Here is a 26,875-nt window from a genome sequence, read left to right as displayed (position 1 = left end):
ATAATAATAATAATAATAATAATAATAATAATAATAATAATAGTAATAATAATAATAATAATAATAATAATAATAATAATAATAATAATAATAATAATAATAATAGTAATAGTAATAATAATAATAATAATAATAATAATAATAATAATAATAATAATAATAATAATAATAATAATATCTTTATTTTTTACAAGTACATGTACAAGGTATACAGACCATAACTGACATCAATGACATACAGAAAGCCGCTTGTTATACTGAGCATTTCGGGCAGATTAAGTCAGTTTAGTCCCAGGATGCGACCCACACCAGTCCACTAACACCCAGGATGCGACCCACACCAGTCCACTAACACCCAGGTACCCATTTTACTGAAGGGTGAACATAGACAACCGGTGTAAAGCAACACGCCCAATGTTTCTACTCTAGCCGGGAATCGAACCAAGATCCTCGCTGTGAGAAGCGAGAGCTTTAGCCACCAGGCCACTGGGAACCTTAATGGATCCAGTGATCACTGACTAACATTCAATTATAGATCACCAGGATACATTCTCTCTCTGTCTGTCTCTCTTGGTCTAGGTATATCCATCTCTATTTTTAAAAAAGATTCCACAAGGTTAGGTTTAGTGTTCCTACCTTTATTTAAAAGCTTAGAGCTGTTACCTACCTCAGCTTATATGAAAGACTTTTATTTATTATGAGATGTACAAATAGGGAACAGGATGAAGTTGGAGCCTTCTGTAGGCCAGTGATTCCATTTGATTAACTGTATTTTGTTAAAGTTATTATATTGGACGACCATGTTTCAAACTTGAGCCATTCTAGGAATCAGTGAATTCAGATGACAGGATGTTCTTCAGAAGGGTATAACCAGAGGTTAGTTGATGTTTTCTCCATGCTATGTCGTGTAGCTTACTTCTCGTTGACCTCGAAATGGAGCCAACTGTGGTACCTTGACAACATTGGTCTTGATCATAACAATATGGCCGCCCACATCCCTCCGTTCTCGAAGGCTCTGTTGAAATGACAGATCTATGCAGGCTGGGCCCTGGCGAGAGATGAATTGTCTTACCCTGTTTCTGTCAGGAAGTCGCAGTAGAGACAGATGGCAGGTAATATGAGAAAGTTAAGCATATTCAAGGTGTAAACATACTTGTGCCTTGCGCAGAATATTTTAACTTCCGCTGTTGAGCAGATAAGAGATACATTCATGTACTGTAAGCTTGCTGGAAACTTTGCTAGATTTACAACGTGGTTCTTTATAGTCAGTTTCGAGTGAAATTTCACCACAGTTATGTTAACCTCATCTCCGTGTACCAACACTCCCATTCATTCTTACTACTGCTCCAACATTACCTTCATGGTGCCTAGAGACCATCATCATTTGTGTTTTTTCAGGAGCAAATGTGACATGCCATCGTTTTCCCCAGGTTAATATAGCTGTAAGCTGGTGATTGATGTAACTGAGAGCAGCTGGCATTTCTTCTCTTGGGTAAGTGTCGGAGTACAGTGGTCTGTATATGTATGGGATCTGTGATGAAGGTCATTGAAGTAGACAATCTGTAACAATGGCACAAGCACACTTCCCTCTGGAAAACCGGCACCAATGGAGTGTTTTGTTGACTGTGTTTCACTGAGAACTGCACTTAGCGATCTACCTTGAATGTAGTCAATAAGGAGGTATTGTACAGAGTCAGACTCCTAGTGCTTGCAGTTTTACCAAGAGTACAAGAATACCAAGTGCCGTCCTTGATCGATACCACTAATAATGTTCCGTGCTACTACACAGCTGATCTTGGATTCATCCAGTGACTTATGAGACATAGTGGAAAGGTTTAACAGCAGATAAGCAGCCATACTGATAGTCAGTAATAAGCGAGCGATTATCAAGAAGAAAAACGCTGTCGTCTACTGTAAGATTATTGTCTCAAGAATTTTGCCAGTGGTTGACAGGAGTCATACTGGTCTATAGTTGCTGATTTCTTCTCTGCTCTCCTTTTTATGAACATGGGCTACATTTACCTCTTTCCACAAAGGAGGCCATTTACACTGTGATAGTCATTACTTGTCTGCACATCTACTCAGCAAGCTTTAGCTCAATTTATCTGGGCCCAGACCTTTTCTTGGTCCAGCTAACTAGGAAGATACATTTCATCTTGTCTTGTTGTCACCTCTGACACAGATGCAAGTTGCTGGATCAGCAACTTGCATCTTGGCAGCAAAGTTTTCAGCAAAGAAGTCAGCTTTCTCCTGACTGCTAGTAAAGACAATCCCATCCTACCGATTAAGAGGTGGAATAATTTTGCCAGGTGAATAAGCTTATGGTCCTTGGCCAAGGGTGGCCAAGTTCTGGACCTCTCTTTTGGACAACTTTCATTTCCCGGCAGGTTTGCCTGTGCAGGTTCCTGATATAGATAATGGGATCTTTCTTGCACATTCCCCAAGCCTTGTTTATAGCAGTATCGACCTGATCTGAAGTCTTCGTCACATAATGCTAGTGAGGAATATATTTTTATTGGAGATTAAAGGTGTTAAGTAAAGACATTCACTTGGTTATCAACGTCACCTTGGAGACGTTGATAACCTTTGAGGTGGTGAGCTCAGAGCAAAGGGCCGCCGTTTCTCCTTTCCTACAGCCAGGTTGTGCGTGTTGATTAGTCTCCTCGTTCTGTTGGAATCTTCTCTGTCGTAAAGACAGCCTTGTGGTCAGATGATCCCACACAGCTAAGGAATTGGCAAACAAATTTAAGATAGATCACTCACCACTGGGTTAAGGAAGGAACCAGAAATGTGCGTAAGGAAGTCTCTCACAATCTTTTTTCCTTCTCAAGGTTTTACATGGTTAGGTTAGGGTTCCTAGCTTTATTTATAAGACAAGAACTGTTACCTACATCAGCTTATTTGAAAGCCTTTTTATTGTTATAAGATATTTTGATAATGAAAAGCATGAAGTTGGAACCATCTGTGGGCCCAAGATTTCATTTAATTAGTGTTTGCTGCATGTCTTGTACAGAACCTCCTTTCTCGGTCTCCTCGGAGAGGAGTGGACTTGTACATAACAGTAAGACCTTGAACCTAATAGTAAGGCCTTGTACATAACAAACAGTAAGGCCTTATACATAACAGAAAGGCCACCCACACCCCTCCAGTATCGATGGCTTTGTTGAAATGACAGATCTATTCAAACTGGGTTCAGGAGAGAAATATCTTGTTTTGCTGTGTTCTATATTCTGTCAAGAAGTCGCAGATGAGACGGAGAAAACCAATCAAAGTGGAGCATACTCAAAGTGTGAGTGTACTTGTGCCTCATACAGAATCCTGCAACCTATAATTCAGAGCAGATGCGAAATGTGCCTGTGAGATTTGTAAGATTTACAACGTGGTTCTTCATAGTCATTTTGGAGTCAAATCTCACTCTAAAGACATCAGCTTCATCCCCGGTTACCAACAGATTCCCATTTTTTCTTGTCACTGCTCCAGCATTACCATCATGGTACCTAGAAACCATAATCATGTGTGTTTTTTTCAGGAACAAATATGACCTGCCATAATTTTTCCGAGGTTTATATAGCTGTAAGCTGGTGAGTGATGTAACTTACAGCAGCTGGCGTTTTCTCTCTTGGAAAAATAAATATCAGAGTACTGTCGCCTGCACATGCATAGCATTCAGGGATGAGATGAAGATGGTCATTGAAGAAAATATTCCACAAAAATGGCCCAAGCACACTTTCCTGTGGAGCATTTAACCAATAGAATGTCTTGTTGACTCTGTTCCGTTGAGAAATACTCTCAGAGATCTACCTTGTAGGTAATAATTGAGGAGGCATAGTGCAGACCTGGCGAATCCTAGTGCATGCAATTTTGCTACGAGTCCCTGGTACCATACTAGCTTCAGATATCTAGCTAACGGTCCTTGTCTTGTCCTCCAGGACTAGGGCTGTCAAATACTCTCTCTAGTAACTACTGCATATCATGACAGGTCCTGGTTTGGTTGACACTAGTAAATTAAGAGTTCAACGGACATGTGAAGTAGTAGCAGCAGCAACACACACAGCAAGAGGCATTCTTGAGCTTCCCCAGCGCTCAGGTTTAATGCCCAAAGCTGGGGTGTGGCTCCAAAAGGATTCTGTAGTGCTTGCTGCCTTTGCACCTCCTGACATTGTCTGCTGCTATGCAGCTGCCAACCCATCGAGCCCGGTGTGAGCAGGGTTTGTGGCAGCCCAAGGTACTTAGCATCTCCCTCTGAGCCCAGTGGAGGCGGGGAATAGGACTAGACCTGGGAATACCTAGTCCCAGAATATGAGGAGGTACTTGTAGTACCTCCTCCCATGGCAGACATTCGTCTGAGACACTCCCACGACAGGGAGCCTCTTGGAAAAGGCCCAGGTCGGGCGATTATACCAGCGAATCTACAAAAAAATATCTAGTAAACTTCTGGCACATCTTCAGGGGTCCTGGTTGCTGCTAAATCCTATAAGAGTGTTTCTTATTTAGTTATAAAACTCACGATTAATACTATTATTTAAAAAATAAAAGACCAGCCTTAAACTAGAGTGAGACAAGGTTAACAAAACACCTGTACACAATCGTCACCTACAATAACAATAACATACCCAAAATAATTCACTTATAAAAATTAAGGACTATCATAGTAACAAAAAAATAGATCTTTCCAAGGTAAAGTAGACACAATATAACTTAACACATTATTAAATACGAAAAAATGGCCATAGGCAGGCATAGTTTACATGTATAAAAATTAGAGACAGATATTACAAGAACAAATCATAGGTTAGCATAAATAAGAAACAGGAAAATATAAAGCACAAAGACAGTCCTATTACAGATAAAGAAAAATAGTTATAAAGTTGAGTTATGTTACTGGTAGAAGACAAATTACAACATAAACACAGTAAGCATAAGTAGCAGGTATTATCATAGGCAGGTTACATTATTATTATTATAATCAAGGGGAAAGCTCTAAACTCGTTGGATTATACAGTACCTGTAGGGGGATGTGGAAGGTATCCAGGTTTAATTCAGGGAACTGGAGCACAGACCCAATTCCCTAGATCAAGAGCCCCTCACCAGCATCAAGGAAGCTTGAGGGGTTTGCAGGCAGGCTAGACAAGTTTGAGTTTAAAACAAAGAGAACATTGAGGTAGATTAACAGGTTGAAGACACATTACCAGAGATACAGTTTTACTCCACACATATGATAAGTAAGAACAGAAACTAGTAAAATACTGAAAGGAAAACAGATTTAAAAATATTTAGGTTAAGATAGACTTTACAAAGGCACAGCTGGACTGGAAGGGTTAGTCACACAGTTATACATAAACAGACCACTAATCTTACAGTTAACTCTGATTACACAATATCCAAGTGTTACAGTATAATAATGTAAGAAACAAGGCACATATTAGCCATTCCATAGTGATATAACTGTGCTGTCAGGAGGCTGTATCTTCCACGGTAGTTCACAACAACATGCAGTTACCAAAAACTCCTGATCTTCACCATTCTTCCTTGATTAAGACTGATGACGCCACTGTGAGACTAAACGTTTCCTCAGTCAAGATACCCGAGTGTTGAACATATATCTAATTCCTCAGCTTCTCAGTTCTCTGAACCAGTTATCAACAACTTGCCTATATAATAATAACTGGACTAATCTAACTTATACACACATTAACACAGGTGATGGACTCACTTGTTAGCAGCAGACAGAGTGTATTGATTAACGGAGGAAGGTTGATCAAGCTGGCAGAAGTGTGGCGTTGGTCATATCTTTACTCAAGTGTTGCCCTCATGTTCCCTCACAGCTGCTTGAGCAGATCTACTACCCCATACACAACCTCTTTCAAAGACTCCTTAACAATGGCTCACATTTAATAACTACACCTCGTTAGCACTGGTATTAATTATTACTTAGAAAAATAATCTAACACACAAGAAAAATAATTTATACGTTATATTTGAGCTAAACAATGTTCCTGTGAAATCATAATTGGAACCACTGACAATGGAACATTGCTATGTGAGAATAGTCATACCTGAAATATTTCGTTAGCTAGTTATGTCTTTTACAGTAATGGGGATATTAGTACATCATTTACAGATTTTATAATAATAATAATAATAATAATAATAATAATAATAATAATAATAATAATAATAATAATAATAATAATAATAATAATAATAATAATAATAATAATAGCAATAATAATAATAATAATGGTGATAATAATACTTTCTTAATTAATTAAACATTTACAATTGTTCTGTATTAATTTCCATAAATACAATGATGAAATATAACATAACATGGCCATCTGTTAATTATACTACATTCATTTCTTACACCTGACTTACAGAACCATGCACATAGTACATAGGGATGAATATACGAAAATATATATACATTAAGGACAGTCATTATATTTTCACAACGAATATTTATCACACTCTAACCTAAGTATGACTGAAGGGGCTGATTTGCTTCATTACGATGCTAACTGGTATGCACTTCTTCTCAGCAATCTTGGACTCACCTTCTCCGGACTCTCGGTCTTTTTATGGTCCAGTGATTTAAGGAGATACTCTTCATTTTGCTTTGTTGTCACCTCTGTCAACTTTGACACAGTTCTTACGGCTAGCAAAGGAGGTTCTCTTACTGGATCAGGAACTTGTATCCTGGCAGCATAATACTCAGCAAAAAGATCAGTTTTCTCCTCTCTTCTAGTATACACGCTCCCATCATGCCAGTAAAGAGGTGAAATAATTTCAACAGGTGAATAACCTAGACTATGTTTGACCAAGGATCACCAGGATTAGTAGCTCACTAACAAGATGCCAATTTTCGTTTTCTGTCATCTCACCAACTAGAGATGATCCACTTTCGGACTTGTTCCGTTTTCCAACAGGTTTGCCGGTTTGCCTGTGTTGGTTACTGTTATAGATGGTGGGATGTCTGTTATACCTTCTTCAAGCCTTGTAAGATAAAAGATAAGATTTCCTTCGGATTTTTAGCCCAGGAGGGTTAGCTACCCAGGAGGGTTAGCTACCCAGGATAACCCAAGAAAGGCAGTGTGTTATCGAGTACTGTCTGTCTTATTTCCATTGTGGTCCTCACTCTTGTCCCCCATGATGCGACCCACAGCAGTCTAGTGCCTATTTGCTGCTAGGTGAACAGAACAACAGGTGTAAGGAAATGAGTCGAAATATTTCTACTACGCTAGGAATCGAACCCGGGCCCTCAACGTGTGAAGCGAGAACTTTGTCAGCCAGGCCACGGAGCCACTTAGCAGCACTAGCCTCTCAACAACGAAAGCCGAACCAAGGCTGATCCGAAGGCTTCGTCACACACTGCCGGTGAAGGATGTGTGTCTGCTAGAGATTAATGATTAGTTAGATTACTTATCAAAGTCTCCTTGGAGAAAAAGCGTTCCAATCAGTGGGGGTGAGTTCTGAAAAAAGGGCCGGACTGTTTCCCCTTTCCTGCAGTAGTGTAGAGTCTTCATGTAATTCTGTTATAATGTTCAATGTCGTACAGACAACCTTGTGCTCAGATGATCCCACATAACCAAGGGGTTGACAAGTGACTATACCTTCAGATAAATCACTCACTACTGGGTCAAGGGACGAGCTAGAGATGTGAGTAGGGAAGTTTGTCTCTGTCTCTCCCTCTCTCTATCTCTCTGTCTCTGTCTCTCCCTCTCTTTATCTCTATCTCTCTGTCTCTGTCTCTCTTTTTGAAAAAAATAATTATGAGTAAATACTAAATAAACCTACGTAATATATTTCTTAATGAAAGGCTAAGATATATAATCAGCCAGCAAGATAATAACAGGCGACGACTCCCCATTTTTCCCTCATAATTCACAGTCAAGATATTTATGCAAATTGATCACTGAACTTTAAAATAAACTTAAAAGATTTAAAGAAAATAAAGACTGTTAACTCAAGCCTATGATAGGCTGAAACAAAGCAAATGTGGATCCTTATATAAATGAAAACAAATGAAGTGAGAGAAAAAAACGCACCACGGGTGGGGATAGAACCCACGATCAGAGAGTCTCAAAACTCCAGACCGTCGCATTAGCGACGGTCTGGAGTTCCATTCCCGCCCGTGGTATGGTTTGTTTGCAATCTTGCCATTACGATTTTGTGAGTCATGAAGTGAGAGAAGAATGCAACAATAATCGGGGAATGAACTTGTAAAATATAACCAGTAAAGTGAATACGTGAAAAGAAGCTTTTAGTTGGTTTAGTATGAATTTAGAAAGACCCTTGTTAGATAGGTTCCGGTCCGATGTTGTTAGTTTTTCAAATATATGTAATACACTTCCCAAACGTGACATTAAATGATAAAAAGTATTTGGATTTTTTTCAGAATATTGTTCATTAAAGGGTAGAGAAATATTTGTTGCTTCTTGTGTTACATAACATAATTAATCCATTAACCTGTCATATGTTTGCCTCAGAAGGGGATGGAAGGAAAATATTGTGTACCATATAAATTACATCTGTGTTCCCACTACAGTCAAATTTACAGCAGATATCTTCATTATTAATTAATTTTGAGTTTCCTTAAAGAATATATTCTTAATAAACTAGTGAGTGAAAACATCATTATTTAAAATCAAGTTTTAAGAATTTGGGAGACGTAGAGTCAATTGTTCATGGGACGCTTCCCGCTCAGTCGCTCAGTCCGAAACTATACTACTATATTAATTCATGTATTTATTCCGACTCATTTTAGAGGCTCATTTTAGGGATTCACCGTTAATAAAATATTTAATTTTGTGTATAAAATTACCACGAGAATAGGAACAGCTTTCCTTCTGTGGATATTGCAAAATATAGGCATCAAGAAGATTACGCTTCACGATCTTCATCAAACGCCATATTGGATTACCCGTCTTCATCTTCATGTACCTCCCAGGAATTTATCCTTCTGTATTGCCATATATGTGACTAGTGAGGCCTTGTTAGTGACAGGTATAATAGGGGAACCTGGGAAGTAATCTGCTCAGAATATCACCAACCAGAGGTGACCTAATAAAACACTCAATATTTTTTTTTAACTGTCTGTGTATATATTCCTTGTTATAATTATGGTACATATTTTTTTATTATATAATAGAACATTAGATGTTCAAAGATCTACTAATTGCCAGTGAACTCTAATGAGAATTACTAGTGAGAATTACTAGTGAGAGTTACTAGTGAGAATTACTAGTGAGAGTTACTATTGAGAATTACTAGTGAGAATAACTAGTGAGAATTTCTAGTGAGAATTACTAGCGAAAATTACTAGGTCTTTCTATTATAGTTGAAGGCCTCTTGCTCAACTTTGACGTTACTAATACTTCAGAGGAGCTACTCTCCTTATATTTATTAATTATTAGTACAATGGTATAACGCAAAACACATCCAGCCTGAGATTATAGAAGTATATAGTCAAGTGTTGACCGGATATAGTCGAGTGCTGACCGGATATAGTCGAGTGCTAACCGGATATAGTCAAGTGCTGACCGGATATAGTCGAGTGCTGACCGGATATAGTCAAGTACTGACCGGATATAGTCGAGTGCTGACCGGATATAGTCAAGTACTGACCGGATATAGTCGAGTGCTGACCGGATATAGTCAAGTACTGACCGGATATAGTCAAGTACTGACCGGATATAGTCGAGTGCTGACCGGATATAGTCAAGTGCTGACCGGATATAGTCGAGTGCTGACCGGATATAGTCAAGTGCTGACCGGATATAGTCGAGTGCTGACCGGATATAGTCGAGTGCTGACCGGATATGTCTAAGTCCCTACAGAATATAGTATAATTTATTCATATTAATCATTGTGATTGATGCCTAATTTAAATTCACTTAAATAAAGTGAGAGCAAAGATGTTTGTAGTGTTGTATGTTTTATTAGGAGCTACACATGAGTAAGATCCTGGTAATAAAGATGTTTGTAGTGGTATATGTTTTATTAGGAGCTACACATGAGTAAGATCCTGGTAATAAAGATGTTTGTAGTGGTATATGTTTTATTAGGAGCTACACATGAGTAAGATCCTGGTAATAAAGATGTTTGTAGTGGTATATGTTTTATTAGGAGCTACACATGAGTAAGATCCTGGTAATAAAGATGTTTGTAGTGGTATATGTTTTATTAGGAGCTACACATGAGTAAGATCCTGGTAATAAAGATGTTTGTAGTGGTATATGTTTTATTAGGAGCTACACATGAGTAAGATCCTGGTAATAAAGATGTATCATTAGTCACTATACTTTACGACGTAAACAAATATTTAATTAAATCTGTAGACAGTCAGGTTTAATTAACAAAACGCTAATAAACTGAACATAATTATAAAAATTAATATCTCAGGTGAAGTGTTTATGACATACCTTGATAAGACAACATTAAGGTTATAATAGACTCATAGTAAAGGAACACTAGTTGCCAGATTGCACTGACAGTCATTGACAAGCTGTCAGCGTGCTCTGACAGTTACTGGCTGATGACATCATCATACAACTGCTATCAACTGGTGTTGAAAACTTTCAATATAGATAATTTTTAACGATGAGTTTCACCTTGGGTGTTTAAGTTATTAATATGAAATATTGTGTCTTGTCTGATGGAAGACATCAATATTGTGTCTTGTTTGTTGGAAGACATCAATATTGTGTCTTGTTTGTTGGAAGACATCAATAATGTTTCTTGTTTGTTGGAAGACATCAATATTGTTTCTTGTTTGTTGGAAGACATCAATATTGTTTCTTGTTTGTTGGAAGACATCAATATTGTTTCTTGTTTGATGGAAGACATCAATATTGTTTTTTGTTTGATGGAAGACATCAATATTGTTTCTTGTTTGATGGAAGACATCAATATTGTTTCTTGTTTGTTGGAAGACATCAATATTGTTTCTTGTTTGTTGGAAGACATCAATATTGTTTCTTGTTTGATGGAAGACATCAATATTGTTTCTTGTTTGATGGAAGACATCAATATTGTTTCTTGTTTGATGGAAGACATCAATATTGTTTCTTGTTTGTTGGAAGACATCAATATTGTTTCTTGTTTGTTGGAAGACATCAATATTGTTTCTTGTTTGATGGAAGACATCAATATTGTTTCTTGTTTGTTGGAAGACATCAATATTGTTTCTTGTTTGATGGAAGACATCAATATTGTTTTTTGTTTGATGGAAGACATCAATATTGTTTCTTGTTTGATGGAAGACATCAATATTGTTTCTTGTTTGTTGGAAGACATCAATATTGTTTCTTGTTTGATGGAAGACATCAATATTGTTTTTTGTTTGATGGAAGACATCAATATTGTTTCTTGTTTGATGGAAGACATCAATATTGTTTCTTGTTTGATGGAAGACATCAATATTGTTTTTTGTTTGATGGAAGACATCAATATTGTTTCTTGTTTGATGGAAGACATCAATATTGTTTCTTGTTTGATGGAAGACATCAATATTGTTTTTTGTTTGATGGAAGACATCAATATTGTTTTTTGTTTGATGGAAGACATCAATATTGTGTCTCCTCTGATGGAAGACATCAATATTGTGTCTTGTTTGTTGGAAGACATCAATATTGTGTCTTGTTTGTTGGAAAACATCAATATTGTTTCTTGTTTGATGGAAGATATCAATATTGTGTATTGCTTGTTGGAAGACATCAATATTGTTTCTTGTTTGATGGAAGACATCAATATTGTGTCTTGTCTGAGGGAAACATCACTATTGTGACTTGTTTGTTGGAAGACATCAATATTGTGTCTTGTCTGATGGAAGACATCAATATTGTCTCTTGTTTGATGGAAAACATCAATATTGTCTCTTGTTTGATGGAAGACATCAATATTGTCTCTTGTTTGATGGAAGACATCAATATTGTCTCTTGTTTGATGGAAGACATCAATATTGTCTCTGATGGAAGACATCAATATTGTCTCTTGTTTGATGGAAAACATCAATATTGTCTCTTGTTTGATGGAAGACATCAATATTGTCTTTTGTTTGATGCAAAACATCAATATTGTCTGTTGTTTGATGGAAGACATCAATATTGTCTGTTGTCTGATGGAAGACATCAATATTGTCTGTTGTTTGTTGGAAGACATCAATTTTGTCTTTTGTTTCATGGAAAGCATCAATATTATCTGTTGTATGATGGAAGACATCAATATTGTCTGTTATTTGATGGAAGACATCAATATTGTCTGTTGTCTGATGGAAGACATCAATATTCTCTGTTGTTGGATAGAAGACATCAATATTATCTGTTGTTTGATGGAAGACATCAATATTGTCTGTTGTTTGATGGAAGACATCAATATTGTCTGTTGTTTGATGGAAGTCATCAATATTGTCTGTTGTCTGATGGAAGACATCAATATTCTCTGTTTTTGGATAGAAGACATCAATATTATCTGTTATTTGATGGAAGACATCAATATTGTCTCTTGTTTGATAGAAGATATCAGCATTGCTTGTTGTTTGATGGCAAGCATCAATATTTAAGCAAAACTATAAACATTTATGTTAGAATATATTAATTAACAACTGTTACAATGATAAACATTCACATGAACTGGATAATTAATATAGTGAAATACAGTGTTGAAAATACAAACATTACATCAGGATGGTTAAATTGTATTAAATGTATTTACTGCAAATACATTACTTGGAGTTGTGATTTTGTATACATGAACTAGTAAGCTACTGCCTCCTAGTTCATGTATCTGAACTAGTAGGCTACTCCCTCCTAGCTTATGTGTCTAAACTAGTAGGCCACTGTCCCCTAATTCATGTATCTAAACTAGTAGTATACTGCCTCCTAGTTCATGTATCTAAACTAGTAGGCTACTGCCTCCTAGTTCGTGTATCTAAACTAGTAGTCTACTGCCTCCTAGTTCGTGTATCTAAACTAGTAGTCTACTGCCTCCTAGTTCGTGTATCTAAACTAGTAGGCTACTGCCTCCTAGTTCGTGTATCTAAACTAGTAGGCTACTGCCTCCTAGTTCATGTATCTAAACTAGTAGTCTACTGCCTCCTAGTTCGTGTATCTAAACTAGTAGTCTACTGCCTCCTAGTTCGTGTATCTAAACTAGTAGTCTACTGCCTCCTAGTTCATGTATCTGAACTAGTAGGCTACTGCCTCCTAGTTCAGATATCTATTATTATCTGAGCAATTGTTCAGATAACAATTTGTTATCTGTAAGTAAATAAATACTAGTTGTTCAATATTACAAAGAATAATTAGAAATGGACAATACGTCTCTAAATAAAGTCACTAAAAGGAATGAAATTATAAAAAACTGTGCTGACCTGACGAGCACTCCATCACTTGCTTCAGATAATTAATTGGGCAAATCTGAACTTGTTCATCAGAAATTAAGAATTAATGTTCATCAGAAATTAAAAATTAATGTTCATCAGAAATTAAGAATTAATTCGTGGGGAGTCTTTCCTGATTACACAAATATTATTGAGTAAAACGCAGGTTATCGAACAATAAAAGTTGATCCCTAATACACAAATAATCCGCACCGTTTTGCCCGACTTGAACCATTTACAAAGTCGGTCCAAGCCGGACCGAAACGTCGTCGTAAGCTCTCTCTTTCTCCTATGTGCAGGTTATTTGTGTATTGCTCCAGTCACGGTATTGTGCCTTTGTGTTATTTAGTCCCAAGTATTTATCTTCATTCATAATGCAGTGTTGTGTACATTATAACACTGTACACAAGCAACATGGTGTTAAAGTGTATTATAACACTGTACACAAGCAACATGGTGTTATAGTGTATTATAACACTGTACACAAGCAACATGGTGTTATAGTGTATTATAACACTGTACACAAGCAACATGGTGTTATAGTGTATTATAACACTGTACACAAGCAACATGGTGTTATAGTGTATTATAACACTGTACACAAGCAACATGGTGTTATAGTGTATTATAACACTGTACACAAGCAACATGGTGTTATAGTGTATTATAACACTGTACACAAGCAACATGGTGTTATAGTGTATTATAACACTGTACACAAGCAACATGGTGTTATAGTGTATTATAACACTGTACACAAGCAACATGGTGTTAAAGTGTATTATAACACTGTACACAAGCAACATGGTGTTATAGTGTATTATAACACTGTACACAAGCAACATGGTGTTATAGTGTATTATAACACTGTTCACAAGCAACATGGTGTTATAGTGTATTATAACACTGTACACAAGCAACATGGTGTTATAGTGTATTATAACACTATACACAAGCAACATGGTGTTATAGTGTAGTATAACACTGTACACAAGCAACATGGTGTTATAGTGTAGTATAACACTGTACACAAGCAGCATGAATGGTGTTATAGTGTATTATAACACTGTACACAAGCAACATGGTGTTATAGTGTATTATAACACTGTACACAAGCAACATGAATGGTGTTATATTGTATTATAACATTGTACACAAGCAGCATGAATGGTGTTATATTGTATTATAACACTGTACACAAGCAACATGGTGTTATAGTGTATTATAACACTGTACACAAGCAACATGGTGTTATAGTGTATTATAACACTGTACACAAGCAACATGGTGTTATAGTGTATTATAACACTGTACACAAGCAACATGGTATTATAGTGTATTATAACACTGTACACAAGCAGCATGAATGGTGTTATAGTGTATTATAACACTGTACACAAGCAACATGAAGGGTGTTATAGTGTATTATAACACTGTACACAAGCAACATGGTGTTATAGTGTATTATAACACTGTACACAAGCAACATGGTGTTATAGTCTATTATAACACTGTACACAAGCAACATGGTGTTATAGTGTATTATAACACTGTACACAAGCAACATGGTGTTATAGTGTAGTATAACACAAGGGGGGGGGTCACAGTGGCACCATCCAATAGTCAAAGTAGGTCTTCGTCCAAAGGTTGGACACGTGGTTGGTACCACTATGACCCCGCCTCCTCCTGCTTCGCCTCACCTGACTACAGTATATAAGCCACGTCTACGGCCCTATGCTGTACTTTCTACAAGATTGATGGACTGAACACATCGACTCCAGCTGAGGGACTGATTACCTCAATCTCCTCCTCTCTTTACACCTTTCTACTGGACTGATGAAGCCACTGTGTGGCGAAACGTTTCCTCAATAAATATTCCCATATGTTGAGTAAGTGTCTCAATCTTCAACTTGTCGGTTTTCGAAACCATTCTTCACAACATGAATGGTATTGTAGTTGCAATATTTCCACCTCGCTATTAAGTAGTTTATCTGGAGAGAGTTCCGGGGGTCAACGCCCCCGCGGCCCGGTCTGTGACCAGGCCTCCTTAGGTCAGTGTCCCAGGATGCGACCCACACCAGTCGACTAACACCCAGGTACCCATTTTACTGATGGGGAACATAGACAACAGGTGGAAAGAAACACGTCCAATGTTTCTACTCTGGCTGGGAATCGAACCCAGGCCCTCACCGTGTGAAGCGAGAGCGTTAACCACCAGGCCACCAGAGCCTCTAGTGAGTCTAATGGTTTCTTCCACCTCACGTTGTTTATTATATAAAGAGGTAAATTATAGATCTCATTATAGCAAGAAAATTCCTCTATTTAATTATATGTGACATGAAATTATTTTATATTTTCAATGCTTAAGCTTTTTACACATAAGTTTGTCAGTTAGGGAAGCCACACTTGTACACCTGTAACATCGTGTATGTAAACTGGTGAATGTTTTTTGCTTAATTGATTTGATACTCCTTCCCCCTCACTGTTCCTTCAAACGTTCAGGTGAGGGATTAGTTGCTGTGACCTTTATGATATTAAACGGAAATAATATTTCCCTCTGTTGAATATTGGCGATTTATGTAAATATATAGTCAAGTGGGTTCAAGCATCAGCCAGTTAGGTTACATCCTCACAACTTTACTCCTGTAGTTGTAGCAGAACTAGTAAACAATGTAACTAAAGTGACAACCTGAGATAAAACTTATGTACAAAGAGAAGTCACAAGATTGATTCCGGGAAAGAAAGAGATGAACAAATGAACGAATCAGTCAATGATAAGTTTGTAAGTAATTCCCACACAGTGTTGATTGTGTCATTAAGATTGTCTTCACAGCCGCAACACAGTGACTCCACAGAGCGTCATAACTGATGTTGCTACTGGATGTATTCTGGCCACTGTGCAGTCCGAGAAGTATTGTTGTATTATATGACCCCAGGATCCTGTATGTCCAGTGTACGTCCAGTGTACGTCCAGTGTACGTCCAGTGTACGTTAGTGTACGTGAAAAGATTATAAAGAGTGTGACATAGGTATGTTATGCAAGTATTAACGTCGAAGAATCAACACGAATCGAACTTGCTATTCAAATTCGATTCGTGTTGATTAAGTCAAACATTACATTAAGTCAAACCTTCCACTAAGGAGAGTCAGAGTTGAAGAAAATCTAAAGACAAATTCTTTTATCTCAGATGGATCAATATCCTAAAAGAAATATCAAAATATTATGAAATACTGACAGGTTGGTAAGACACATTTGGAAGATTTACTTGTTAATTCGTCCAGGCCAGCCTAGCAACACCTCACACTCAGTCGTCCAGGCCAGCCTAGCAACACCTCACACTCAGTCGTCCAGGCCAGCCTAGCAACACATCACACTCAGTCGTCCAGGCCAGCCTAGCAACACCTCACACTCAGTCGTCCAGGCCAGCCTAGCAACACCTCACACTCAGTCGTCCAGGCCAGCCTAGCAACACCTCAGACTCAGTCGTCCAGGCCAGCCTAGCAACACCTCACACTCAGTCGTCCAGGCCAGCCTAGCAACACCTCACACTCAGTCGTCCAGGCCAGCCTAGCAACACCTCACACTCAGTCGTCCAGGCCAGCCTAGCAACACCTCACACTCAGTCGTCCAGGCCAGCCTAGCATCACCTCACACTCAGTCGTCCAGGCCAGCCTAGCAACACCTCACATTCAGTCGTCCAGGCCAGCCTAGCAACACCTCACACTCAGTCGTCCAGGCCAGCCTAGCAACACCTCCCACTCAGTCGTCCAGGCCAGCCTAGCAACACCTCACACTCAGTCGTCCAGGCCAGCCTAGCAACACCTCATACTCAGTCGTCCAGGCCAGCCTAGCAACACCTCACACTCAGTCGTCCAGGCCAGCCTAGCAATACCTCACACTCAGTCGTCCAGGCCAGCCTAGCAACACCTCCCACTCAGTCGTCCATGCTAGCCTAGCAACACCTCACACTCAGTCGTCCAGGCCAGCCTAGCAACACCTCACACTCAGTCGTCCAGGCCAGCCTAGCAATACCTCACACTCAGTCGTCCAGGCCAGCCTAGCAACACTCCACACTCAGTCGTCCAGGCCAGCCTAGCAATACCTCACACTCAGTCGTCCAGGCCAGCCTAGCAACACCTCACACTCAGTCGTCCAGGCCAGCCTAGCAACATCTCGCACTCAGCCGTCCAGGCCAGCCTAGCAACACCTCACACTCAGTCGTCCAGGCCAGCTTAGCAATACCTCACACTCAGTCGTCCAGGCCAGCCTAGCAACACCTCACACTCAATCGTCCAGGCCAGCCTAGCAATACCTCACACTCAGTCGTCCAGGCCAGCCTAGCAATACCTCACACTCAGTCGTCCAGGCCAGCCTAGCAACACCTCACACTCAGAGTCGTCCAGGCCAGCCTAGCAACACCTCACACTCAGTCGTCCAGGCCAGCCTAGCAACACCTCACACTCAGAGTCCTCCAGGCCAGCCTAACAACACCTCACACTCAGTCGTCCAGGCCAGCCTAGCAACACCTCACACTCAGAGTCGTTCAGGGTAACCTAGCAACACCTCACACTCAGAGTCGTCCAGGGTAGCCTAGCAACACCACACACTCAGAGTCGTCCAGGCCAGCCTAGCAACACCTCACACTCAGAGTCGTCCAGGCCAGCCTAACAACACCTCACACTCAGTCGTCCAGGCCAGCCTAGCAACACCTCACACTCAGAGTCGTTCAGGGTAACCTAGCAACACCTCACACTCAGAGTCGTCCAGGGTAGCCTAGCAACACCACACACTCAGAGTCGTCCAGGCCAGCCTAGCAACACCTCACACTCAGAGTCGTCCAGGCCAGCCTAGCAACACCTCACATTCAGAGTCGTCCAGGCCAGCCTAGCAACACCTCACATTCAGAGTCGTCCAGGCCAGCCTAGCAGCACCTCACATTCAGAGTCGTCCAGGCTAGCCTAGCAACACCTCACACTCAGAGTCGTCCAGGGTAGCCTAGCAACACCTCGCACTCAGAGTCGTCCAGGCCAGCCTAGCAACACCTCACACTCAGAGTCGTCCAGGCCAGCCTAGCAACACCTCACACTCAGAGTCGTCCAGGCCAGTCTAGCAACACCTCACACTCAGAGTCGTCCAGACCAGTCTAGCAATACCTCACACTCACAGTCGTCCAGGCCAGCCTAGCAACACCTCACACTCAGTCGTCCAGGCCAGCCTAGCAACACCTCACACTCAGTCGTCCAGGCCAGCCTAGCAATACCTCACACTCAGAGTCGTCCAGGCCAGCCTAGCAATACCTCACACTCAGAGTCGTCCTGGCTAGCCTAGCAACACCTCACACTCAGCCTTGTTGCAACACCTACTTGTTTACTGTGAACGTTTTCTTCATATAATTTCATAATAATTATGCATAAACGTATATAATTGTTTTTTCCTTCTTTTACAGAAAGAAGAGGAAGAATATTATGCTGACGTGGGAGATGGCAAGTGCCCTTTTTTTCTCGTTTATTTAAAGTGTTTGTGTTTTTCGTCAGTGAATTACTCATTGAATTGAATCAGTAATGTAGAAAGAACAGTTCTGTTGTCTGTGGAGCTGCTGTTTATTTAAAGTGTTTGTGTTTTTCGTCAGTGAATTACTCATTGAATTGAATCAGTAATGTAGAAAGAACAGTTCTGTTGTCTGTCGAGTTGCTGTTTACAAATGATTTGCAAGTAACTACTTCCTCAGGTTGATCAGACTTGTGTGGGTTGAAAAGAAGGAAAATTTTGTGTTCTGCAAATTCTGAATGAGGTGTCCTACTGTTAAGATAATATTTATGTTGTACTAAAAGAAAGTATCTTTGTCCATTGCAAAGTTATTTAGGTCGACGCTCTCTTACAATAGCATTTGTTCTGAATGACCTAGCATGGCTGTCGAAGACTTTATGAACTGTCTTTGGAATATAGACGATAGATCTCGATTCGCCGGTACTCTCCTGGCTCGGGTCTTTTCCAGATGATGACCCGGCCTTGGCTCCCTCTCTTGGGAGTGTCTCAGACCTATGTTTCCCATGGGAGGAGGTACGAGGACCTCCTCATCTTCTGGGACCAACTATAGATGATTAGGATTGATGATGACGGTGAGATGAGTATATTCAGACTTTTGGAAAATATGACAACATTCTTTGTTCCTGTCTACTATATAGCATCTAGAACGTTTGTTTTTTATTCAGCTCACCTGACTTATCTTCCTCAGGCAGGTGACTTAAAAAGAAAAACTTTTGGTTTTTCTTTTTAAATTTAATAATTTATATAGAAGTGGTCACTAGCCCCTTTATTATGAACACAGGTGAAGAATGGCCTGTGAGACCTGGTCGTAACGTGAACGTGGAACAAACCAAACTCAATAGAATATAATATATATTTGCCTTCACCAGATGATTTATACATGTACGTTATATATATTATGTACAGCTGGAGCAGTAAGTGTACACTACGGTGACATTTGTCAAAGCAGAAGCCAGAGAGAGTGTACCGTAACAACCAGCAGCTAGGCAAGTCTGTCAATTCACAGGCGGGATTGCCTGTGATTGGCCAATTAACGAAGGTACTGATTTAACGACGGGTACCGTAACGATCGTTAAACCCTTAGCACCTGGTTGTGAGGCAGCCTATATGGGAGTGTGACATACACCGAATAAATTGTAACATACTCTTTGCTCCGTGGCCTGGCAGCTAAAGTTCTCACTTCATACAGCGAGGGGTCTGGGTTCGAATTCCAGCAAGGGTAGAAACATTGGACGTGTTTCTTTTCACCGGTTGTCTATGTTCACCCATCAGTAAAATGGGTACCTGGGTGTTAGTGGACTGGTGTGGGTCGCATCCTGGGACTAAACTGACCTAATTTGCGGGAAATGCTCAGCATAACAAGGAGGGGTGTTAATGTTGCAGTTTAAAAACTGTAGTGTAAAGCACCCTTCTGGCAAGACAGTGATGGAGTGAATGATGGTGAAAGTTTTTCTTTTTCGGGCCACCCTGCCTTGGTGGGAATCGGCCAGTGTGATAATAAAATAAAATAACAAGCGGCTTCCTATATAGTAGTATGTCATTGATGTCAGCTATTTGTCTAACCTATTTTTATGTTACCCAAGCAATTGCTTTCATATCCTTTTACTCACTACTACTACTACTACTACTACTACTACTACTACTACTACTACTACTACTACTGCTGCTGCTGCTACTGCTGCTACTGCTACTACGACTACTACTACTACCACTAGTGCTGCACCTCACTCTGAGCCTATATATACCCTCTGTGTCCATGTACTGTTTATAACAGCTTGACAAAGCTCCTGGAGAGCGAAACGTTGCCACAATAAAAATGTCACATTAGTTGCACTTGTGTCCTTTTACTTTACATATGGTTTGTACAACTTTTACATGTACTTGTAGTAAATAAAGGTATTGTTATAATTATTATTATTATTATTATTATTATTATTATTATTATTATTATTATTATTATTATTATTATTATTATTATTATTATTACTGTTATTATTATTATTATTATTATTATTATTATTATTATTATTATTATTATTATTATTATTATTATTATTATTATTACTGTTATTATTATTATTATTATTATTATTATTATTATTATTATTATTATTATTATTATTATTATTATTATTATTATTATTATTATTATTATTATTATCATTGCACCCGGCATATTAGTCACTTCTTATGACACAGGTCGCTTACAGAGGAAAAATTCCTTTCCATTTTCCCGTGGAGATCCACGAGGTATAATCAGAAATTTTAGCACTACTCTCACTTTCTGACGTCTAGTAATCTCCCGTTGCAACCAAATCAGGAACAATTTTGTTTAACACACTGGTCGTCTCCCACTATTGCGGGGTGACCCAAAAACGAAACACCTCCCGCATCATTCATCCAACAGCTGTCTTGTCAGAAGTGTACAGATATTCTGTTTCAAATGGTCTTCCGAAAGTGACACTCTCTTTCCGCCATCAGAGTGCTAGCACTGTACTTCCAGCCTCTTGGAATCATAAATATGACCATGCTCTCGTTCTGACACTATTTCAAGACATAAGAACAACTTATATACATTCACTCCTATCTAACCTCTCTCCTACATACAGTAACCTAAGCTTCACTGTCAACTGTTGTAAGTAGTCTACCATTTATTCCATACATTTACAACAACTGTCACTATACTTTCCTATTGTTCTTATCAAATGTCATTCCTACATTCATAAATGCAATACAAAGTTAGTTACTTTTATCCAGCATGGTTTCGTTTGCTGCAGTGTAAACACCCGGACTGCTTTTATCCAGCATGGGTTCACTTGTTTGCCTCAGTGTAAACACCCGGACTGCTTTGATCCAGTATGGCAGTGTTATTTACTAATTTTTGCAAGAGAGCCACTTCGGTTAAACACATTGATTGAGAGAGCCGCAGCTACTGCAAATTGAGTCATCGCGAGCCGCACAATGAATACCACTTCAGTATGGGCTCACTTGCTTGCCTCAGTGTAAACACTTGGACTACACATGTCCTGAACTTCCTAAAATTTCCTTATTTTTTGCAGTCATACTCTCTGTTTTATCCTTAACTTTTTTCTATGATAATTTTTTCCATACACTTTACCTAGTATAATAAATAGGATTCTTCCCTATAATTTCGCACCATCTTTTATCTCTTTTTTCCTTATACATAACTATGCAAGTTGTCTGCCAAGCATTAAATATTATCCTCGGAATAATGCATATATTTAACCAATACATCAATCACTCCAAAACTGCATCCCCAACTGCTTTTAGGAATTTCTATCTTCATGCAGTCTATACACACTTTCGTTCTATCCACTGCCTCAACCAGTGGGTAGAATGAGAGAGGCTCTTCCTCACTCCTAAAATGTGTTATACTTTCCTGTCCAATGAAAGAAATCACTGCCTCTCTTTGTCTCTTCACTAACTCTCAAGAGTTGTTCAGAATATTACCTCCGTCTTCCTAGTATCTCCATCTCCACATTTAATGGCTCCTCTCTCTTAATTTTAACTGATAAACACATTTGTTCCCTCGGTTCACTCACATAAATGATCTCACTCCTAAACCTGTTCTTATTCTTAGGAAAGTTTGTTGATAAAACCTCATCCACTATCACATTAGCTCTTGTTTTACACTCCCTCACCACTCTTTTAAACTCTCATTTACTCTCCATGTTCTCCTTCCGTGTATCTTTCTAACTTTGTTAAAATCTTTCGAATATCAACTTTTTCTCCCGTATTGTCTTCCTTACCTCTTCATGCCACTAACTGCTCTTCTTCCCACCTGCACCCACCATCCTATACCCATAAACATCTGCTGCACACTCAAACACTGCATTCTTAAATCCACCTCATACCTCCCCAACATTATACTCATTACCTGTACCCTCCAGAGACCACCTTTCTCCTTATCATTGATTACATCTTTCCCCCTAACTATCTCCTCCATTAACTTATGAATTGTCACTTTTCTCTTGTCCACTGATGACATTATAATAATAATATTATTATTTTCATAATAATAATAATAATAATAATAATAATAATAATTATAATAATAATAATAATAATAATAATAATAATAATAATAATAACATTATTTCCACGAGTACAAGATACAACTTATACAGACCATAGTTGACATCAGCGACACAATATGTAGAAAGCCTCTGGTTATGCAGAACATTTCGGACACCTTAGGTTAATTTTGTCCCCCAGGATGCGACCTTCACTAGTCGGCTGTCACCCAGATACCTACTTACTATTAGGTGAACAGGGTCTGCAAGCCGAAGGACTCACGCCCAGTGTTTCTTCCATACTGCAGATCGAACCTGAAACGCTCAGTGTGTGTGCTGGAGATGCTACCAACCAAGCCACGAGACAGTGAACCACACATATATCTCTCACTCTCACTGTTGCTACCATCATCTGTTATATCTGTAGCTCCTCTAAAAAACATGAACATCCAAAAATCTACCCATCAACATTATATCTACCAACACACAGCCCAACATCATACTTTAATTACTCACTACATCGTTGTTTGGATAATTATCTTCTTTAATCAATATATATTACCTATTAACAAGCTACTTTGAGTATTTAGGTCAACTAGAAGCCGCCATTATTGTATACACTGACCACTACAAGTTTATCTACTATGCCTTTTTACAACACTTTCTCTCACTTTTGATTTTAAGTCCCCCAGCCACACAGTGGCTACATCAGTCCATACAAAGGATAAACTTGAAGAACAGGAGGAGAATGAGGTAATCAGTCCCTCAGCCTTGAGTCGATGTGGTCAATCCATCAATCTTGAAAAGAATAGGGTATATGAGCGGAGAAGCAGCTTATAAACCGTATGGCAGGAGAGGTGCAGCAGTTGTAGGTGGTGTCACATTTGTCCAATGTGGAAGTAGGTCGTGCCCAAGGGTTAGGCAAGTGAAGAATTCCCAAGTATTAAGATCCTGCCATACGGTTTATAAGCTGCTTCTCCGCTCATATGCCGTATTCTATTCAAGATTGATGGACTGATCACATCGACTCAAGGCTGAGGGACTGATTACCTCATTCTCCTCCTGTTCCTCAAGTTTATCCTTTGTATGGACTGATGAAGCCACTGTGTGGCGAAACGTTTCCTCAATAAAGATACCCAAGAGTTGCACATGTGTCTAATTTATCAACATGTCGGTTCTCTGAACCATTCATCTACAATGTTTTTTTTCTCACTTTACTCAAAACTCCTTAACATTCAGTGTTATGAAACCCCAAGTTATTTATCCTATTATTCTCTATGAAACCTAGTTTTGATATTTCTAATTTTGTTAATTTAACAACATTGAAGTGTCTAAGTTCTAACTATCTCATAGTTTATATTCTTGTTAGACACCTCAAGATCTCCATTTTGTTTGCCTAAAGAGGTATACAGTTTTATTGTTTTATATTTGTAACTACATTTAACCGTCCTTAACAAGTACAGAACTATACACTTGATAGTTTACTGTCTATTGTACAGTTTATAACATCGTTAGTGCAATAAGAGTCAGGTGATACTGATAGATCTAGTCTTAATCGTTCATTATATTTCATTACTACTCTAACACTGTGATGAATGGTTTGAAAAACCGACAAGTTGAAGATTGAGACACTTATGCAGCATATGGGAATCTTTATTCAGGATAAAGATATGGGAATAAAGATTCCCATATGCTGCATAAGTGTCTCAATCTTCAACTCTAACACTATACGTTAATTACTTTTGATAATCTCCTTGAATAATATATATTAACACCAATATTGTACAATTACCAACTTATTACAGATATTAATATTACCTCTTATCACTCTTCTGAAATTCTAATCGTTTAAATATTTATCAGTTGATCTAAATACTAATGCTGACATCGACCCTGAACTATATCTATATAATCTAAATCGCAGTCAACATCTAACTGAAAGCAACATTGTGTACTACGGCAATATAAACACAAATGCAGTATAATGTGATCCTTTATTGACTACGTTTCGCCCACACAGTGGGCTTCTTGAAGAAGCCCACTGTGTGGGCGAAACGTAATCAATAAAGGATCACATTATACTGCATTTGTGTTTATATTGCCATTGTGTCGGTATTTTATACCATTTATTTCCACTGTGTACTACACAGCAACAGAAGTCAGTACTGTCCTCAGCAACGCTGGAAATATTACAATTTTGAATTACAATATTAGATCCCTAAGTAAACTCTATGATGACCTTCTGGCACTCTTAGATTCATTAAAGACAACCTTCTGTATTATTCTTACTGAAGATTGTCTTAAACAAGACACAATAGATATGTACTCACTACCAGGATACACAGCAATCCACAACTGCAGATAAGAGAAACTTGGTGGAGGTATTGCCATTTATTACTCTAATCAACTATCATGTTGCAACATTATATCCTTCAGTGATGAATATGGTGAATATATATATTTGCAAACTTCTCTGAAAAAAAAAATAAAAACTCTATGCAACTGGGGCCATATTCAGGCTGCGTCATACTAATCTCCAGCTTCTAGTGATAAACTGAAAACACTGATAACAGAAACAAATGAACAAGCACCACCTATTACTGCAGGAGACTTCAACATCAACCTTGACCTAACAGATGACCAACCTGTTACTGATTTCATTAACAGTATGAATAATACACTACTCATACCACCAGTTACGAAACCAACAAGACTGAGACGAGTGCAGTCGTAATTGACAATATATGGACAAACATACTAGCCCCTCTTAGAGCGAGGACAATCACAGACAACACTACCCAACCTTCCTCCTAACAAACATCTAAGCTCTGTTAACTGGCCTAATATGAATCCCGAACCGAAGCACTTTCTTGACAGTTGCAATAGAACCCATAGACATAATACTAGACATAAAAATTTCTATGACATTCCCCGTGTCAGGCTAAATCTCTTCAAAAATTCAATGTACATTAATATGCCCGAAATCTGGAACTCTCTGCCAGAAATCTCCGGAACCACTGACTCAACCAGGATTTTTAAAACTATTGTTAAAGGCACCTTATCTCCTTAACCAAACCCAGCCCATCATACATGCTCATGTAAAAACAGTACATGCATATGCTCAATATCATGAACATAGGTAAAACATTATAATGAATATGTTTTTTCCTGTTTTTCACACAGGGTGTGACAAGGTTAGGATAAGGATCCCTAACTTTATTGGCAATCTATTGACAAGTTAAGGATTCCTTACTTTATTAACAAGCTAAGAGCTGTTACCTACATCAGCTTATTTGAAAGCATTTTTATTGTTATGAAACAGACAAGTATGGAACAGGATGAAGCTGGGGCCATCTGTGGGCCATCATTTTCATTTGATCAACTGATTTTATCTCGTTGATATCATTATGCTATACGAACTTGTTCTATACTCGAGTCATCCTGGGGATAAATATCTCAGATGAAGTGATGTTCTGGAGAAGGGTACAGCCAGAGTGAAGTTGCTGCTTTCTGTCCATCTTGTGGTATAGAAGTTTGCTTCTCGCTGTCCTCGAAGTGGATCCAAGTGTGGTACTTTGACAATATTGGCCTTGTACATAACAGTAAGGCCACCCAAATCCCTCCTGTGTTGAAGGCTCTGCTGAAATGACAGATCTATCCAGGATGGGCCCAGGCGAGAAATGAGGTGTCTTGCTCTGTTCTCTACTCTGTCAAACAGTCACAGATGAGAGGGGATGGGGGCAGGCAAACCAAGAAAGTGGAGCATACTCAAGGTGTGAGCGTACTTGTGCCTCATACAGAATCTTGCAACCCCTACTTTCGAGCAAATGCGAGATACGTCGAAGTGCTGCAAGCTTCCTGGCTGCCTTGTTTTCAAGATTTACAATGTAGTTGTAGATATTCCTGAAAGAT

General features: G+C 38.8%; 1 protein-coding gene across 1 annotated transcript in view; it reads left to right on the top strand.

The window, feature by feature from the left end:
* The first annotated feature begins 16,136 nt into the window (after positions 1-16,136).
* Positions 16,137-26,875, top strand: part of LOC128704840 (phosphatidylinositol phosphatase PTPRQ) — a 166,697-nt gene continuing 155,958 nt past the window's right edge. The window contains exons 1-2 of the mRNA XM_070104419.1: positions 16,137-16,163; positions 18,829-18,865. Of these exons, the coding sequence (XP_069960520.1) occupies positions 16,137-16,163; positions 18,829-18,865 (64 nt within the window). The remainder of the gene's footprint in view (positions 16,164-18,828; positions 18,866-26,875) is intronic.

The sequence above is a fragment of the Cherax quadricarinatus genome, chromosome 91, assembly GCF_038502225.1.
Source record: "Cherax quadricarinatus isolate ZL_2023a chromosome 91, ASM3850222v1, whole genome shotgun sequence".
Classification (NCBI taxonomy): Eukaryota; Metazoa; Arthropoda; class Malacostraca; order Decapoda; family Parastacidae; genus Cherax; species Cherax quadricarinatus.
Note: the sequence above shows the minus strand (reverse complement) of the source record. Positions and strands in the feature narration are given on the sequence as shown.